General features: G+C 29.0%; 3 protein-coding genes across 7 annotated transcripts in view; 1 reads left to right on the top strand and 2 right to left on the bottom strand.

The window, feature by feature from the left end:
* Nucleotides 1-2421: 2421 nt before the first annotated feature.
* On the bottom strand, nucleotides 2422-6078 carry LOC112602581 (transcription initiation factor TFIID subunit 1). Its single transcript, XM_025350737.1, has 4 exons — nucleotides 5920-6078; nucleotides 5566-5748; nucleotides 2618-3998; nucleotides 2422-2518 (listed from the first exon to the last, which is right to left on the bottom strand). The coding sequence occupies exons 1-4, from the start codon at nucleotides 6011-6013 to the stop codon at nucleotides 2422-2424; spliced, it is 1755 nt and encodes a 584-aa protein (XP_025206522.1). The 5' UTR covers nucleotides 6014-6078.
* LOC112602582 (peroxiredoxin-2) lies at nucleotides 5992-14999 on the top strand. 5 transcript variants are annotated; one of them, XM_025350738.1, is made up of 6 exons: nucleotides 5992-6081; nucleotides 9715-9898; nucleotides 10003-10120; nucleotides 10188-10427; nucleotides 10489-10654; nucleotides 14839-14999. In XM_025350738.1, the coding sequence occupies exons 1-6, from the start codon at nucleotides 6079-6081 to the stop codon at nucleotides 14893-14895; spliced, it is 768 nt and encodes a 255-aa protein (XP_025206523.1). In that variant the 5' UTR covers nucleotides 5992-6078; the 3' UTR covers nucleotides 14896-14999. The 5 variants fall into 5 exon arrangements, with proteins under 5 accessions (XP_025206523.1, XP_025206526.1, XP_025206524.1 ...); XM_025350741.1 differs by lacking the exon at nucleotides 5992-6081 and adding an exon at nucleotides 9444-9544; XM_025350739.1 differs by lacking the exon at nucleotides 5992-6081 and adding an exon at nucleotides 9448-9555.
* Nucleotides 15000-16005: 1006 nt separating this feature from the next.
* The window catches only part of LOC112602743 (ras-related and estrogen-regulated growth inhibitor-like), a 73284-nt gene continuing 68471 nt past the window's right edge, over nucleotides 16006-20818 (bottom strand). The window contains exon 6 of the mRNA XM_025350985.1: nucleotides 16006-17546. Coding sequence (XP_025206770.1) covers nucleotides 17285-17546 — 262 coding nt within the window. The 3' untranslated portion in view covers nucleotides 16006-17284. The remainder of the gene's footprint in view (nucleotides 17547-20818) is intronic.

The following is a 20818-nucleotide window of genomic DNA, read 5'->3' on the forward strand; positions in this document are numbered from 1 at the left end:
TGAAGGTCTGAAAATTCTACGAAAAATTAATTCAGTGTTATTAGGCGAAAACGTTCAGCTCAAAGAACTTTATCAAGATCCGATAATACTAAGTTGCTTCAAATATGCCCCAATAACTTCGGTTGACGTCGAACGTTCGTTCTAAGTCTTTAAAAATATGTAAACCGATAAACGATACAGCTTCACAGAAGAAAAACTTGAAATGCATATGATTATTCATTTTAATAATAAATACAATTTTAAAAATAAATTAAGTTTGGAAAATTCCCTAAATTTTTTATTATTAAGTATTTAAGTAATTAATTATTATAAGTTTTATTGTAAATTTTAAATAAATAAAAAATTCTTGCATATTTTCATAATTTTGACTGCATATTTTCATGATTTTTACTGCATATTATATGGCATATTTCGATACTTTTAAGTGCATAAAAATCCGCGCTTTATTAATAACATATGTATGGATATCACCAATATCGACGATTCGGATGTTGGCCAAAGCGATTGCGTGAGATCTCCGCTGCAGGAACATCAGTATGGACCACGCCGTAGATACACCGCCCATTAACGAACTCCACAGCCAAATAATAACAGGTGGATATATATTCACACATATGTATATATATTAATGTAAGCGCGGCAATAACAGCGAATTAACACGACGGCACACACGTTATTAAACAATACGGGTGCAACGACAGAAATCCTTGACGGCACACACGGCCAAGGGTTCACGGCACGCACGTTATAAAAGGTTTACGACCACGTCTCGACGATGTCGTACGAGACCAGCGAACGAGTGGAGTCTTGTTTAACAGCGGTGGTCAAAGGCGCCGATGCCACATATACAAGATGGGAGGAGGGCGACGATAAAGTCATCGAGCTTATCGCACACAAACAGTAATCATTTAGTATATCTTGAACATACAGTATGTGAATTTAAAAACTAATGATATTTTAATTATATACATTATAAGAATTCATATGAGGCAAACACTAAGCATACTAAATTTTGATTAGAAACATAACGTTTACACAAATAATATGTGTATTAAATTACAAACAACGATTGGGTTTACTTACCAGGTTTTTTCATAATCAATTAATAATATATCCATTAATTACGTTTTAAATTAAATATTTTTCAGAATAATACGATTCAAAGTTACAATTTAATTTATAAACATTTGTTTAGAAATTTTGGATAAAAAAAAAATCAAAGAATTTTAATGACACGTGACAGCTATAAAAAACTTTTATATTCATACACACAAATAAATAATACAATATTAATCTAAATATAGCTGCATAGTATGTTAATAATTAACTCTCAAATTTCGATGAATTCAATGATTTATTTTTTAGAACAACTACTAAATATGAATCAGTATACATAATACAACTAAATATAAAATACTATAATTAATCGATTACCTACTGAGTATACTGATATCATAATATAGCATTAAAACACATATTTTTTTTTTTTAATTATGATCTACATACACACTCATTTTTAATTATTATTTATTTATAATATAAATAGTTAAAGATTTTAAATGAAAATAACAAACGTGAATTCAACATTATAAAACCATAACTTATTAATACTTAATGATAAAAACGTATTTTTATGTATTATACAAAATATTTTTAAAAAAGTATAAAACTTTAATTTAGAATTTTGCAATGGCCATTATTATTATTTAATTATTTTCTATTAGATAAAAACGTTAATAAGATCAAAAGTGACGATAAAAAATTGAGAATATCAATATTCGAATAAAAAAATTGACAAAATGGAAGAATACATAATTACCATTCGGGGCAGTGTTATAAATGATGTAATAATATAATATTAATTGTTATAGTAATTCAATATTGCCAATTCATGTATTTAAATACCATTTAAATATAAATTCTATAGAATGGTAGTATTATCAATATTATCACAACTAAGTGAAAATGCCTAATAAATAATTTTTTTTTAATTGTTATTAATAATTTTTAAATATTAAATGTAATAAATTTGAATACTAAAATTACTTGACCATTTATAAAATTAATCATCGAAAAACTTATTTTGGTTATTATGGAATAAACGATCTTCATAATTTATCATAGTTTTGTAATTATTTATAGTTTATAATAAAATTTATACATTCATACTCATAAAGTTATAACTGTATTTTATTTTAATTGGTAAGTCATAATTTTAAGATAGTACTGAGATAACAGAGGTCAAGAACTGCTGCTATAGAATACTCATGAAAATACCTCATTTTAATACACCTATGTTGCATATTATAATATAATATACTTCACAATTACTGTGTATCTACAATTATTATTCATAATTATAAGCAATAATTGATAATAACATTTAAATTTTTTTAAATATTAAAGAAAACAACGATTTTTTTAAAATTTGAACCATCCACTATTCTCGTCTTTGATCTTTAGTAACTCTTCTAGAGCAAACGATCCTTTGCGTCGATCACTGTCGTGAGTAGAGTTTCTGATAGAAAAAAAACAACAACAATACGAATAGTATATTAAAAGAAAAGGCAGTTAAATATAAATAATGTATATTTTATAAGTGATTAAAAAAACTCACATGGAAACCCTTGCGGAAGACACTGTTAGCTTGTTCATAGGATAGCTGCGCCTGATGGTTTTTGCGTGTTTTTTCAATTGCTTCTTTTGTTGTAGCCATTTATAGAAATTTTTTTCGTTTTCCGCTCTCTTCTTTTGTTCTTCTTCGTGTTTCTTCTGCTTTAATTCTTTCCTTCGCCTCTCACGTTCCATTCTCATGTTGCGCCTTTCCAGCAGCTGTTCAGCCGACAGCCCATATTCAGATCTAAGGCCGTTGTAACCTGGCAACCGAGGACGTTCGCCGCACCCAGCGACTGAGGACTTCTTGACGGTACCTCCACCGCTGTAATTCGTCGGGCTATGATGCAGCTCTACCTCAGCTGTGGGCTTCTTTTTGATCACTAACTTCGCTCCCTTGCTGTTTCCAGACTTGTCCGTCTGAAATTCCAGAAACAAATCCGCGTTCGGTGTCTTGGTGATCCGAGGTTTAGCATTTTCGCCGTTTTTCGCCGCCCTCAGATTAATGTGGAAGAATTTATTCGTAGACTTATTGTTGCAGTTGTTCGAAGAACTCGTTTCGTCAACTGTGTGGCGACTGTTCCTATTGTTAAGTGGTTTGAGCTTACCTTTCGGGTCCATTTCAAAGTAATATGTCATGCGAGCCTTATTATTATTATTATTATTAATATTGTTTTTGTTTATGTTGTTGCCATTACCGCAGTGATTCATCTGCTGCTGTACACATATCTGAGCAGATGACGATTGCATTTTTTTGTCGGATATTTTTGTTTGCTTGATTTTTTTTTGAGCGTTTCTTAGCGATGCGAAACAACCAACTTTTTTTGTGGACTTGAAGTCGACTTTCTTTTCATTCATTGCCCCCACTACTTGCATTGCCCGTTTACGCTCTCCAGTAATTTCTTTCAACTTATTTCTCAACTCCTCCGCATCCAGCTTCTTGGGTACATATATGTTAACGTCCCCGTCTTCCAATGTTTTTTCCGCACAGTTTTCATACATTTTGTATTGTGTGTGGGTGAACAATTCTGGGAAGTACGTCACATGCTCGTCAATTGCTGATCCTTGGCGCGTCTTATTGTTTCGGTCCATGATTGTTTTGAATTCGTCCCCAGACTCTATAATGTTTATAAACAACGGGTCATCAGATTCAGACGAAAAACTTCTGCTAAATGAAGTGCTTGAATAGGCTTTGTCGTCTGTGTCAGTATCTTGCGTTCTATCGGTAGTCGAACTGCACACCACATCGTTTTGGTCGTCTGCATCATCATCTCGTAACAAATCAATTTTGGCCAAAATGTCTTTATCTTTGAGATCATCAATCGGACAATCAGAAATAATAACTTCGGTACCTTGAAGTGTTTCCGTTCCGATCGACACTGTACCTATAAATATTATAGCTGTGAATACGTCATATATTTAAGTCTATACATCACAGTAAACATATTAAACTAATCTTATTGTTGATTTTTTAAGCGGTATTATTTTAAATAATAAGAAAATAAAACTACTACATTACCTAAATCGTTACTATAAAATATCACCCATAATCAAAGTCAATAAACATATACAGGTGTAAACGCTAACTGAGAACACTCAATAAATTTGCGTTAAGTCCTGCGATTTGAATTCTGTGTTTTTATTGGGTTTTATGATATAAAAATACATATTTTTATGGCCTTTAAATATTTTTAATTTAATTAGACCAATTGAATGGCCACCATGATCACCTGATATTATGCCACAAGATTTTTTTTATGGGATCACTTTAAAACAATAGTGTATGCCGACCTCCTGTAAATTTTCAAAATTTAAAAAATAAAAATAACAGCAGCATGCAATCAACTGACTGATGAACAAATTACAGCTACAACAAATAAAGAATTTATTATACGACGCGCTGAATCATGTTTTATTCACGGCGGACAACAATTTAAACAATTTATACGTTAAATTAATAAATTAATAAATAAACTTATAACTTAAATAAGAATTGAGTTTGTTATTAATTATTAATATATCCTAATAGATTCATTAAATGTAATGAAATAAACAACATACTAATTTACGTTTTTTCTGCTTGAAGTTATAACTCATACACAGATTACAGTGAAAATTATACAGAAATTAAAATTATAATCATGTATGACTATCAAATTAATAATTAGGGATGAAAATGTCAAACCTACACAATCCTAGAATAATTATTTTTAGAGTTAAAAGTCAAAAAACTGTAAATCGCGTAAATTTTGCAGTTTTTTGGTTAAATTGCTATAACTTGGTCAATTTTGGACTTAGAAAGTTAGTTTAACTATCAAAGTTCATTAAAAAATTAATGATTAAAATAGGTGGTTACCATTTAAAAAAAATTGTACTGCGCGTGCGCATGTCTAATTAAGTTAAAAATATTCAAAGGCCGTAAAATGTGTATTTATATGTCATTAAAACCGATCAAAACACAGAATTAAAATCGCAGAACTCTACGTAAATTTATTGAGTGTCTTAGTTAGCGTTTACACATTGTATATTGTTTATAAATTACGTATATGGTATTGGTATATAGCACTATAATAAAATAATTTGATACTATCGTATATAAAACTAAACAAAAAATCTCGAAAAATAGTATACATTATTGTTTAAATTGTATGTAAAAATATAAACTAAAATACTAACATTAACAAATTATAATAAATCAGAAGTATTTAAAAAATATATTTATTATATTGTTTTAAGGGACATTTAAAATAATATGTATATATTAATCATTTTTGATTTTAGTAAGTTAAAAAAAAAGTGAATGCTTTTCACCTATCAATTAATCAGGACTCGTGTGTGAATAGATTTTACGTCGGTGGGCATTTACTGTACATAAAATAGGCATGTACATTTTGCCCATTCAACAAACTATAAAATAATTATTGAATTAAAGCAAACACAAAAACACCGTACCGATGTCTTCAAAACTGTCTAATATTACAACAGTGTTGTCAAACTTGACTTTTCCGGGCGCGTTAACTAATTTGCTCTCTGCACTAGCGTTTGCTAATTCTCGGTTTGCTTCGTGGATTTTTGAACGCAGATCGTACGGTTTGTCCGATGGTTTCAGTACCGTGCCAGACGCAAAATAAACTTCTAAAAAGGTCACACCGTATACACATTAAAAATTAAAATGAGGGAATACGCTATAAATTAAAAACAAAACTGTTCAAACAAATGCACCATATATTTTTATTTTTGCAATATGTTTGAAAATATGTTTTAGTTTTAACGTATAAATATTTAATTATGAATAGTAATACTTACTTATGAAATCTTCTTCGTCATCCACGTCATATTCGTTAAATGCAGTAATTTCATTAGTATTTGACGTGACACGTACTGCCGATTTTAATTTCATAAAAGAACTACTATCGTTTTCAGAAGGAATAACTCTTGTTGCGTAATCCGAATCGTAAATATCAAATGGTAAGTTTTCATCGCTTTCGTTTTCAATGGTTTCTATTTTTTTCTCTGAACTCATTTCCTTCAATATTTAAATTTAGTTCACTTACAAAAAAAAATTATGTATCTTAGATCTGTAATTTACAATGATTACCTACGATTAATCACAACCTCACAAATATAACTTAAATAAGCTGAGATGTAATAGAATTTAAATTATCTTATTTCTTTACAAGAAAATTATGCTGATATTTTACGTATAAAAAATATAAAACATGAAAATAATATAATTATCATATAATCACATTTTATAGATATTGAATTGTTGATACTTTTCATAAAAATTAATTTTATTAATTAAAACTATTCATTAATATTATTGGGCTTTAATTTGTTGTTCAACGAGTACCTAGTCTTATCAATTTTTATTTAAAAATTAAGTAGGTGTAGTTATTTAATATTTATTTTTTACTGTACAAAATAATTTGTTTCTTAAGCAGTCAAAATATAAAAATATTTAAATCTTAAATAACGAAAGACAAATATTAAACTTGTTTTATTTTTTATATGAAATCGATTAAGTATAATGAATTGATGTATTTGGTTTTCTTCAAAAATATAACACACCTAATATACGAGTATGGTATGTTTATTACCGTGAATAAAATATTTAAAGATTATTTTTCCAAATAATACCATTACTGTTCATACTAAATACTACAATTATTTTTAAAATAATAATGTTACATATTTTTCATTTACTAAATGTATGAATATTTCTATTGGTATTATAGTGAACTTTCAGGTTACGCTACAAGTCCATTGCCCAGGTTAATTAATTTTGAAATATTAACAATTAATTATTAACAGTTGTAGTTATAAAAACGTTTTAAAATGGTGACTAAAATATTTTATAAAAGTTGTTTACACGATTTTATTACAAATTACAATTTACAATTAGGTATTTATGCATATATTTTCAAACATATTCATTATAACCGTTGCGTTTGTAAAAAGAACAAAATAGGTCGTGAGCGTGCGTGTATATGCACGTATACGATTATCTATTAAAGGTGTCTGTACGTAATTGTTTGTGCGTACCTTTACAAATTAAACAACGTATACATTATACATTGTACATTATAAACGTAATACGTACCTAAACCAGGAATAATAATGTTTTTTTTCAATTGGTGAAACACAAATTAAAAAAATAAAATTATTATTATTATTTAACTGCTTTTACACTGCTTATAAAAAATATATTGTGCGTATTTAATAAAATATTTGCAATTTCAGCAGCACACAACCTTAAAATATATATATAATCTACGATTAAATATCAAAAAGTAAAAGCCCATATCCCTCTTTCATGTATAATATTATATAAAAATTAATAATGGCAAAAATAATATTAAGTGGATAAAAAAGAATCACAATAATACCGCCATACAAAAATTGTTTAAAAGATATTTTATACATATAAAAATTATTGCGATTTGAACATATAACTACGTTTATAATCAATATACGATCATCTAAAATATTTACAACTATACAAAAATTATTTTTTAGTTTCAAGATAAAAATTGTCTATAGAAAAAGTGATTCACCCATCATGTTTAATCATTATTCTTAAAAATGAATTAATTAATATTTTTATTTTAAAAAAAGTGTTCCAGTATACTAACTATTAAGAAACAATATTTTTAAATACTAGATTATTTTTGAAATTAAAGAATTGTGTGATGATAAAAACTTATTTTTTTTATATAAAAATTACTTTTTTAATTGTAAATTTCTCATCCTCAAAGTTTTTATTTTTATAAATATTGAAGTCGCTAAAGGTCAATATTCGAAATTTGAACAGATAATTCATGTACGATTAATCTATGTGCAATTTTTTACCAATAATTAATATCCCGAATAACAATTTTACATAAAATTTTTTAATAATAATAAAATATACTTAACTGCATACTTGTATTTATCCGAAATCTCGAAATGAAAACCGCACGTTGTCGTTGACCGGATTTTTTTTATTAATATAATCAATCGTTCGCATGTATGATTATATTATATTATACACTTTAAGTTTTCGTAAGTTCATATAGGTAGATAACTAAATATACGTGACTGTAATATTATCGAACTTCCGAATTAAATAGATGCCGTGGCAGCTGCATCGTAATGCTATACAGTAGCGGTATAATAGTTGTAGTACTGCAATCGGACGGCGTTTAGGCGAAAAGGCGTCGATATAATGATAAATTAGTCTAATACAAAATATCGGAGGAAAAACACACTCATACACACACACAAAATAATAGTGTAAATAATTATTTATGTGCAATTTAGAGTATCAGTGGCATTATCGTAAAACTATAATGTATTAGCACTGCGCCTCCTGGAATTCAAACTATCGTCCCGATCGGTAAATATGTTTATCGGAGTTGCTTAGGCAACTTCAACCCCATCACGTGATTTTTTTTTTAATGTTCGGTCGTTGGTTCGTTCGTATCATTATCATAGGATAATACGATGACACTATTACAATAATATAATATTATATTATACGCCCTGCCGACGTCAATGGCGTACTCGAATGGTATAATTAAAGGACTGCAGTGTAGCGCATACCTCGATTATCGAGCTGCCTGCTGTAAAAATGTATGTATTAAATACGAGTAGGTGTGACGTTAGAATAATTGAACAACTGAATTTTCTATTTCACTAAAATAAAGTTGGAATGTATTCTTCCGTAATGCTCGGTACAATATTTTTTAGATATGTAGAAGATACCTACACATTTTTTCATCCCATCGTTAAAAAAAACAGATTTACGTTAAAAATAAATATTCCTACGATAAAATATGTAGTCGAAGTGCAGATGATGGTGGTGAGGTGATCTGAAATACTTGAATTATTAAAGGTAATTTATAGCATAGTAAAATAGATACCTACCTAAGCCTAACCAGAGTGACAGTATCTTTTGTTCATGCTTACTTCTGGTTCAAATACTGTGAACTGTAGTGGATGTTTTTTTAAAAATGAGGTGTCTAACCGAGTCCGATACCCCCCTTTAGTCAAAATGTGAGCATGTACCACTCCAACAACTACCTTTTTTTATGTTGTTCTAATTTATGTATAAATTTATACGAGTAATTCGGTGTAATTATTATTATTATTATTAAAAATATTGTCTGTATGATATTTACTATTTGATCCTGTCAACATTAACATTTAACAACTATAACTCGGCACTCGGCAGCGAATTATCGTAATATTTACCAGAAAAACATGCTCGATATTGTGGTTACATGTGGTTTATACCATAACTGTTCCGGCGTTTTTTTTCTTTTTACCTTCGTTATCATCAATGCGGCTGATAACGGTACAAACTTCGAAATTCTTTGTGGACTATACAAAAATACAAAATCAAGACAGAACAACGATATCATGTTAACTGTTGCATTATAGCTTATAGGTACTACTTTAGTAAGTTGAACTAATCAAAAACAATAATATTATTAATTAATAATTACACTGTGAGTAAATAGTGATTCTTGAAATTCCAAATACATTCTAACTTCGTTGTTATTATGTTTCGAAATGGTTTTCTTCATTTTTAATTTATATTGCACGACATTACAATAGATTTGCAAATTCAGCCAAAAAGATACCATGATCACTAAGTTCATTTTGGCATATTTGGCTTTGAGCATAGTCAACACTGCCTATGCGGACGAGTTCAAATGTCAGACGTTTGCTGACGGATCAGTTTATCCATCCAGTACTATTGAATCCACTAATCACAAATTGCAGTATACTAAAGCACTGAGTGAGTGATAAGTAATAAATGTTATACTTTATTGTTGTATTTAATCTGCCTGTAATTTTTTGCTAACTAATATGACTATTTTAAATGGCTCTCAACATTTTTAGTATCAAAACCAGCGCCTGATTGGAAGAGCACAGCTGTAATTAATGGTTCATTGCAGGAGCTAAAGCTAAAAGATTTCCGCGGGAAGTATTTAGTGTTTTTTTTTTATCCTTTGGACTTGTAAGTGATTATTTTGACCCTTGTACCTTCTACATGTAGTAATAATTTATATTATATTGGGTTGCAGCACATTTGTTTGTCCAACAGAAATATTAGCTTTCAACGACCGCATTGAGGAGTTTAAAAGGATTGATACAGAAGTTGTGGCAGCATCAGTGGACTCGCATTTTACACATTTAGCTTGGGTGAATACACCACGAAAAGATGGTGGTTTGGGCAATTTGTCAATCCCATTATTATCAGACATGACTCATAAAATATCCAAAGATTACGGTGTTTATTTGAGTGACGTTGGTCATTCTTTAAGGTATTATCTAAACTAAAAAGTTGACAACAAAATTGTTTTTTTTGTTTGCATTTGTTTTTAGGGGACTGTTTATTATAGACAATAGAGGTATTCTCAGACAAATAACAATGAATGACTTGCCAGTTGGCCGAAGTGTAGATGAAACTCTAAGACTAGTACAAGCATTTCAATATACAGATATGCATGGAGAAGTATGTCCTGCTAATTGGAAACCTGGCGAACAAACGGTAAAATTAATCATTAATCATGTATTTAGAATAGTTGAAATTCATTTAAACTTGTATTCTTGATAATCCAAACATTTGCTTTAAAATCAGAAACTTGTAAAAGAGTTTTGTTTGTTTATATTTTTTCTCTAAAAAGTACAATTCTAACTTAATTTATAATGAATTAAGTCAGTGGCGTGTCCAGAACTTTTTTTATGGATGGGCCACAATAGTTAGGTTCAGAATGGTTTTACCCCCTCTTCATTTTATAATTTGATCTACTTATGTTTTAGTATTTTTATTCTTAATTACTAGTTTTAATATTTTTAAAACAAATAGTAGGTTACCTTTTATTAAAACATAAACTCTAAGACATTATTTACTTTGGTTTTTAGATATTTCATTCTTGGATTAACCATAAACTTGTAATAATTGTAATAGAAAAATTAATAAAAACAAAAACAATGTCTAGAATATTCTGTATAATATAAAAAAAACCACAATTTATCTTTAAATATTCAAATCTTTTGAAAAACACAAATAAAAATTTATAAGTAATAATAATAAATAATAATAATATTTTAATAATACATATTAAAACATAAGTTTTACAAATTAAAAATCGAATAATATTTTTAATGTACAGTATAATTATAAAGAAAATGATAATCTACGGTTTTTGCTTGTTGCAAATTCATTTATGACTGATGTTGGATCTTGTATTAACTGCCCACTCAGTTCCCTCTCGATTGATAAAATTGCAGTATTATGAAGTCTTTCACTTGTCATTGTTGATCTTAAATATGTCTTGATTCTGCGCATTGCTGAGAAGCTCCTCTCAGCAGTCGCACTAGTGACAGGTATAACTAAAACTCGAGTAACTATTTCATTAATTTCTTGAAAAGCAGGTTTCATAATTGTTAATTCTTTGTGAAGCTCTACAATATTAATTGTAGTATTTTCAAACATATTTTTTACTAAAATTGATTGAGAAGCAATAGTTTCCATATTACACATGTTGTCTTGTCCATAAATATTTACCAAGTATTTCAATTTTTCAATATCCATAAAATTACTGGAATTTGGATCACATGCATCAACAGCAGTTAATATACCTATGTTTTCATCAAATCTAGAATTCATTTCTCTAATAATTGTGTCTATAATTTCAAAATATTGATGTCGAATTTCATCTTTTTCATTTACAGTCTGGAATTTGAGAGAATTATTTTTACCAACTGTAGAATAAACATAACTATTGTTCAATTTTGATGGTAAATTCATTTTTCTTCTTGGCATAGAAAGTGAAGTTGTAGCAGTTTGGTTACATGGTATTGTTATATTTAACTCTTGAGCAGCAATCACAGATTCATCAAATAATTTATTAAATTTGTCTTCATTTCTCATATTTTGTAATAAAATTGTTGTTGACTTTACTAATTTCAAACACTTGATAATATCTAGAGAAGATTTTTGCAAATAAACTGATAAGTTGTTAATAATACCTAAAATATCATCCAAGTAAAATAGAGTTAAAATTACATGAAATGAAGAAAATTGATGTAGAAGACCACGAGCCTCGGCAGCTTCCTTTTTTTTTGAATTTTTAGAACATTCTGTTAATGCAACAATTACACATTTAAATTTACTTTTGAAAAAGTGAACACCTTTATACTTGGAAACCCATCTAGTTTCACAATGTTGAGGGACTTCAATAATTTTGCCACAGTCTTTTTGAGCTTGTATAAAAGCATTATGTCTTATCGTAGAAAAGCTTTGAAAAGCATAAATTGCTTCTAACAATCCTATTATTTCATCCAGTGCTTCAACTTTTTTTGCTGTGTCCACTAAAACTAAATTGAGCCTATGAGCGTAACAGTGCACATATGGACATGCATTTTTTTGATAATTCACGAATTTTGGCTTGTACTCCATTATTACAACCTGACATCACAGATGCACCATCATAAGACTGTGCAATACATTTTGTTATATCTAAGTTTATACTAACTAAAAACTTATGAATAGTGTTACACAAACTTTGAGCATCAAGGTCCTTTAATAAAATAAAACCCAGGAAACGTTCTTTTATTATACAATCTGAAACGTACCTTATACACAAACTCATTTGTTCTTCTTTACCAATATCACGTGCTTCATCTGCAATTATACTGAATACATGACTACCTTTTTTAATTTCATTTACAATACTACGACCAACAACAATAGCAGCTGCTTCCAGAATATCGTTTTGAATTAAATTTGATGTGTACTTGGCATTTTTTGGAAGTGACATCAGATTTGATTCAAAGTTCTTGTTTTCTAAACTTGACAGTTTAACCAACTCTAAAAAATTCCCTGTGACATTAAAATCATAAATATTATTTATTATTTACCCACCAAATAACTTGAATTAAATAACGTATTAACGTATTAATATTTGATAAGTAAATGATCATACACAATTTAAATGAATTAAATATTTTAGAAAAAATTATATTTGAGCAGTTACCTTATAGACACATAAGTTAGAGTATAATTTATCAAGTAGAAAATAAACATATTATTAAAAAATATTAGATTGGTTTTCTAGAAAAAAAAAGAATGAAATAGTAAATGAATTACCTTGATTTCTATAATGCTCTATTTCTGTAGTAACACTAACAGAACTATTAGATGTAGAATGATTGTCATCTGAAATTTGTAGCTTTTCATTTCGATGACCACGAAGACTAATATCTTGACGAGCACAATAAAGTGCCATTCTAATCAACGATTTTAATACATCGCGATTTTTTAATATTTGTTGCTGAGTAAAATTATTTACTTGACATGATACAGCACCAGATGTTTTTGAAGTTTTATAAGCTTTATATTTTTCTAAGCTTAATTTGTGAATGGCAGAATTTTGATGTTTAATTGTACAATCAGTAATTCGTTTCCAGTCACAATAGCCTTGTTTAATAAAAACTTGTTGTCCTGAGGTGTTACTTACATTTATAGCAAAATGCCGACAGTAATAACAATAAATTCTGTCTTTTTGTTTAGAGTACTCAATCCATGGATATTTTGAATACCATGACGAATTAAATGATCGATATTTGTTGTATATCATCCGACGAGGAAACAAGTAAATACTAGGCTGAACTGCCTGTTCATCAATATTATTACTTATGTCAAACACTTCTTCATCAAAACTAGATTCTGATTGTTTTGCATCAGTTGGAGTTAAATTCATAACATTTGTTGTGATCGACTTGTCCGTGCTCACCGGAGTGCTCACTGTTGATTTATTTACTAAAAATCGTTTCATAATAATGCCAAATGGATATTATTAAAAACACAAATTTAAATTTAAGTATATTATCCTTGAACTTTGAAGAGTAAAAACGAAACAAAACTGAAACGGGGACTAACACGACGCAAACGCAACTGATAATATTTAAAAATTAATAGCAATACCCATAGAAGAAATGATTATTATTAATGCCTGTAATAAGTATAATACATATACAAATAATTATATACACTAAAATCGTGGCGACGCGCGACGGAGCGCACGGATTATCTTATTGATGGTATTTCCCAACGTCGTAAGACTAAAAATAACATTATTCCCACCACATATGAATTATGAATACGTAATATGTATAAATATGCCTCACTCATATTGCTATACATTTTTATTGAAATACAAAATAATAATAAAAACTATTTTTTTTCTAACTATTTATTAATCATATTTTCATTTTTCATTGAGTATTGTAATTTGTAGATTGGACTTAAACTAGTCTAGTACTTATACAAAAATGTGGGTGGGCACATGCCTACCGGGCCCACCCCCTAAACACGCCACTGAATTAAGTCCTTTAAAACTTGTAAAAAGTGTAAATATTATACTCATTTTATATACTAGTGTTATTGATTTAAATCTAGTAATCATTCTTTTGACCTAAGAAAAGTATAAGTTTTGTTTACACATTAGGTATATTTAAACTATACTTACACTACTTATAATCATCACAAATATTTGAATATATTTTTTAAATTAATATAAAATTATAATTTACTTTATATTTTTATGTTTAAAAATAAAAACAATTATTATGTGAAATTTGATGTGATTTTTATGTTGGAAATTTATTTTAGTGAATATAAATGTAAACATTAATTGTAAATTAATTTGTATAATTTGTATGTTTCAGATAATTCCTGACCCTATTAAGAAGAAACAATATTTTGATAGACTGATTGAATTATAATTCACCTGTGGTGATCTCATAATTGCCAAGACATAATTATTTATTACTTATTAAGCATCACAAAGACACAAACTTACATATAATAATTTTTTTTTATTTAAACAAAACGGTTTGTTGGTTTTGTTTTTATTAAAATATATTGATTTTTTTACTAAATATTGATGATGAAAATAATACAAATAAATTATTTAAAATAACACATATTGGCATTTTATGACATATACATATATTATTTATAAATATAAAAATGCATTTATTTACACTATAACATAGTATTTATAATGTCTACAATATATAATATAATGAATAGAAACGTTACTAGTAACATACCAAAGTACCATTAATTCAATAGTCCCAGAGATTTTTAATGGATACACATTAAATCAATTTGAGTACTACATCAATTAATATTATAACACAATAGTATAATATAAATATATATAATTTATAAATAACATATATTATTCAGTATGGTTTGTTAGGTAGGTCCATGGAAATATTGTTAAAACGTGGCTGTGAATTATTATATACCTACTATTTTCCAATGACATTAATCACCAACTAATGTAGTATAAAAAAAAAACTACAACAAAGAGTGTGATAATAATAAAATTGAATATTTAATTACAAATAATACATAAGTAATAATACCCAAGCACACATTTCAATTTCCATTCAAATCGATAGTCTTGTAATATTACTCATCGATATAATTCGGATCTCAGTAACGGCTCGTGTCTCTTACAACATCACACCTAAATGATTTAACCATCGACCTTAACACATAATTAACAACAAACCTTATACATATATATTATATTTTATGTACACAATGCTATTAGATACTAATAAGTAATAATCTTTGTATACCACTTATACGATTATACATTAAAAACAAAAAATATAAATTGACATTCGTTATAGGTGCGCTTTTTGAATACTAAAACATAATTCACTGATGTCTCCGCAGACTATTAGTTAAACATATAATAATCGCGTGACGAGTGTGAGTTATGTTGATTCACGAAGACGATGCTATGCCGATTAATTAATTATTAAAAATGTATATCATAATAAATTGTCGTTTGTTGTACAAAGCAATTTTTTTTTTTTTTTTTTTTTAACATTTATAAAAGCTAATAATATCTAATTATAATAATATACATCGAGTAAATGAAAAACAATCGTTGAAAATGCTTCGATTAATGAGATCAGATATTGATAGAGAGGAGGCGGGGGATGGATTTCGACTTTCGAATAACCAAAAAATTCTCGTAAATAATATATCGGACAGCCGTCGTGGATTTTCGTCATACTTGTCATAGACAGGTTTATCGATATGAAAGACCATTGCGAGCCATCAATACAATGGCATGACTACTGACCAACCAATATATTTATACGATAACATCATCTTGTTCAGCACACCACCCGATTTACTATGGATTCCGCGCATAGTACCTAAGTTAAATTTATATTTCTTTATCGTCCCCAAAAACTTGGTCACCGAGACTTTTCGCCGGAACGACCGCAGACTTGTCGTAGCATATCCATTCGACATCTAATCTACAGGTGTGAATGAATTTTTTTTTTTTTTGTCAAAAATCTAGGGGACGGTGAATTTTTCCGTGGGAACAAAAACCGTGATTTGCACGACAATTTATGTTATTCGCACACTCTGTTGTCATACTCTGTAGTACCTAAATTTATTTTTACTCGTTTCTTAAAAAATCGAGTCGACAGTCGATACTGCGTTAGGTACGTTATCAGCGTACCTACTATGCGGTCATTCGATGGATAGTCCGTTTTTGTCCAGCGTCGGTCGGCCCGGATCGTTGTCAGACGGACGCATATATCTATCAAATTCGTATTTATTTTATTTGAATTCTCGGAACGTCTCGAGCTGGCGAATCTGACGACAGACAGTATTGCGACGCCCGACTTCGCTGTACATTCGGCTCGTCCTCGCTGAACGGAAACGGATGTCATACGCCTGCCACCGCCGCCGTGTTTCAATCGGGATGTAATAATATTGTACACTACATATCCGTCGTCGCTGTTGTATAGTTACAGCTGGCTGCGACCGACTCGTACTGTACGTCTCTCTTGTATATGACGATGATGGACGATGACAACGACGGCTTATTCGATCAACCTGTATGGGTGGATAATAGGTGGTTGGTAGTTAGGTAGGAATGGGAGGGGAGGTGCCTTGGTCGGCGGGTCTTGAGGCGACATTTTTCTTCTTCTTTTTTTTTTCTTTTTACTTTTATTTTTTTTTTGATTTTCGATATTTTTCTCTCTTATTCGCGTACGTACGTGTTCACAGCGTGAGCGTCGTGTTCGGAGCGCCCGCAGCGGTGGCCGTGTCGGCGGACGCCCACACGGGTCATATGCTCAGCGAAGGCCGTTTCTTCCGGTCCCGCTTGCTGCTGTTCTTGCCGAATATCGTGCCCAGCACCTTGGACACGCTGTTGACGCCTAACTTGCGCCTGATAGGCAGCCCGCGGAGCAGCTGCACTGCCCGAGTCTCGCGCAACAGCGAGTGGAACGCGAGCGACACGCCCGCGAAGTTTTCAGCCGCACTCACCTCGTAGAACTGACAGCCGAACCGCAGCGACAGCTCTTGTCCCGCGTCTACTGCCACTATCCTGCAACAATCGCAAACGATAATCAATATTCGGTTATATTATAATATTTATATTGTGCACGTAATTATGTAGACGACATAAACCCACAAGTACTTGTATGTATATTTAAAAGTTATTTTATACCATGTATGACATTGTACGCAATATCTAAAAATATTATTATCTCTGTTTTTCGTCTCTCGCGATCTTTACGGGTCTATACTCTATAATATTGTCTACATATGCTATCTTTTTATTTTTTTAACAAAGTTGTCCCCAAATTTTTCTCTCTACGCTTGGCCAATATGTCTATGGTTAAGACACAAAGACACACCTATAATACACAATGATTATACGCAGGTGCATAAAGACTGAAATGTATTTATAGTGGCTAAAACTAATTATACTGTATATGTATATATATATTTAAAATATGTATTATAATACGCGAAATATTAAATAAATATTATACTGTTTAATACTCGTTTATAATTCATAGGATAAAATATTTTGTACAACTACGGTTTGGTTAGTATTCAAACAAAAAAGAAAGTAGGTAGGTATATTATAGGTACCTATCAATTCTAAAATATTTAAAAACATAAGAAGACTTTTAATTGTTGAATTTTGAATTGATTTACCCTAAGAATAAAATATTTAAATTTGAAAAATTGCCAAAGAAATCTTGAAGAATAATTTTTTTCTCATAATATTATATTTATACTAAATTTAAAGTTTCATACTAAAATCTAGATCACGCGGCGTTTCAGATAGGCTATTCAGATACACCACTGTCATGACTTGAACTCCCGTGATTTTCTTGTATGTTATATAAGCGTATAGTTGGTTAAAACACATCAAAGTACGATATTATAATTGAGTTATGTAAGTTAAATTATATTGATATACTATATATTCTTTAAAGCATAAATTTAATTATTATTCGGTAACAAATAATATTTATTAATAACTCAAATAATTTGATGATTAAATATTAATTTTACTAAACATTTCTACAATGTATATTATGCATAATAATATTATATGCACTATTCTAAAATATAAAAAATGATTTAATTTTAATGTTTATCCATAAAAAGTGCAAGGGTAGATACAAATAGTATTATTATATTATAAATATTTGGAGCGTTTGTCGCTAACGTATAATAGCCAATTAGAATATTATGTTAGAAAGTGAAAGTTCGGTAGATGATTTTCATTAGCATGAATAAATTACCAACCCCGTATAATACCTATACTATTGGTTGTATATTTACTATAATCATATTATACTTGAGATATATTTGAAATTACTCTCTAATTAGTTGTCGTAACATTATATATATATATTTACATATATACACTCTGAAGTAACAACTGTTCTTTTTTTAACTATTAAAGCGCTAAAAAAGTTTAATATTGGTTTAAATCAAAGTTCAATATTTTTTACAGAAATTAAAATTATTAAAAAAAAAAAATAATAATAAACGTACGTACTTGAGGCGTTTTTGTACATCTCATAATATAATAAGTAATCACCAAATACAATAATATTTTGTTTTACATTTTAATTATTGTTTATCACACAAAATTAATTAATACATGCACTATTGTATACATTATTAGCAATTAATTTAAAAAATTTAAGCTTCATTTCGCGTAGATATATTGTTTTAAAACATTTAAGCCGCATATGTATAAAAGTTTGAAAAAGCCTTTTCTTAGGCTGATGACCTTAGAAATATACAACGTCATAGTTGCAGTAGTTATTTCCGTATTAATAGAAAAAGTTTTATATTAAACAAGTTTCGTGATTATTTTTAGATTTAGTTTTCTAAGGAAGATAGGGCGATTGAAGTAGCATCTCGTCGAGATGATGAGGGGTGCAGTACAAAGTCGATTCTATTTTGAAGCTCTCTATCCGAATACTCTACACGCTAAACATTTTCTGTACGTCATAAACGTGAGCATTGCAATCATTATTATTTTTATTCTCATTTTATTTTAAAACGTTTCAAATAAACATTATTCCTCCATAATTGGTTTTATTGTCGTTCGATGGGCGGTAAATGGTGATACCGATGGATAAATGTAAAGAGTTTGCGTGACTTGTATGTCACTTCAACTGATAAATAACAATAGGTTCAACAATATTCACCACACATAATCATATTATGCACATTATATATGTGGCTTGGGTCTAAATGGGCCAATTAAATTTTTACTAAATTTTCACAATCACTGATTTTTACATTTTTAACTTAAAAGTATTTGCAAGAATTTTATAAAATAGTTTATGAAGTTGAATGTTTGAGAAAAGTTTAAAAATATACTAATTACTAAATAATTAGACAATTAGTCTTTGTATCTATTTCACATGAATGTATTTTAAGATTTATATATGTATAATATACCAATAGTCAGTGGCATAGCCAGAACTTTTGAATGGGGGGAGGTTAAGTTTTAAGTATACATCAAGGATGATATAGCAAAAAAAAGGTTATTCAAAATATGTTAACTGAATAATTAAATAAAAATTAATAGGGGGTTATAACACCTCATTCCCTTGGTTATGTCACTGCATATAGTAATATTTATTATATTTGACACCGTTTTTTTTTTTTATTATTTGATTTTATTACATAACTTTAATTTTAAAAGTATTTCAATTAATACAAAAAAAAAAAAAAAATTAATAAAATCGTTTTTATTTTCGAAGCACAGCTAATGGTTAAGGTAACAGTGCCATCACGTTAAATGTCTTGTATAATATACCAATACCAGGTAGTAGAAACTAACAGTTATCATTATTTAAGTACTATTTTTTTGTCGATAATAATATCATTATGCGATCGTGAACTATTCAAACTGCACAATACAGTTTATCCTTCCCATAAAGTAAAAATGTAAATATCTATTGGTGTGATGTTTTTGAATAACAAAAAATGAAATACACTGTCACGATCGAAAAGAAATTAGTCCAAAAACTTTTAAGGTGGTCTATTGCTTATTATTTGATGTTATTTTAGTCGTAACGATTATCTAAATGCATTACGTAATATAATTTTATTTTATGTGTTTAAATAGGTACGTAACTTAAGTGAAAATAATGAATTCAATATTTGAAACTCGAATACAAACAAAACACGAAGGACTTACAAAATCCGTGATGTTTGTTTTGATAGTAGGCACTTCCAAATGTACACTATAAATTTGTGAGTGTAAAGAATACAATATATGTATAGTGGATATCTACATAATATATACACACGGCAGATGAACCGTTTTCGAGC

The sequence above is a fragment of the Melanaphis sacchari genome, unplaced genomic scaffold, assembly GCF_002803265.2.
Source record: "Melanaphis sacchari strain LSU unplaced genomic scaffold, SCAv2.0 Contig8_pilon_pilon, whole genome shotgun sequence".
In the NCBI taxonomy this organism is placed as follows: domain Eukaryota; kingdom Metazoa; phylum Arthropoda; class Insecta; order Hemiptera; family Aphididae; genus Melanaphis; species Melanaphis sacchari.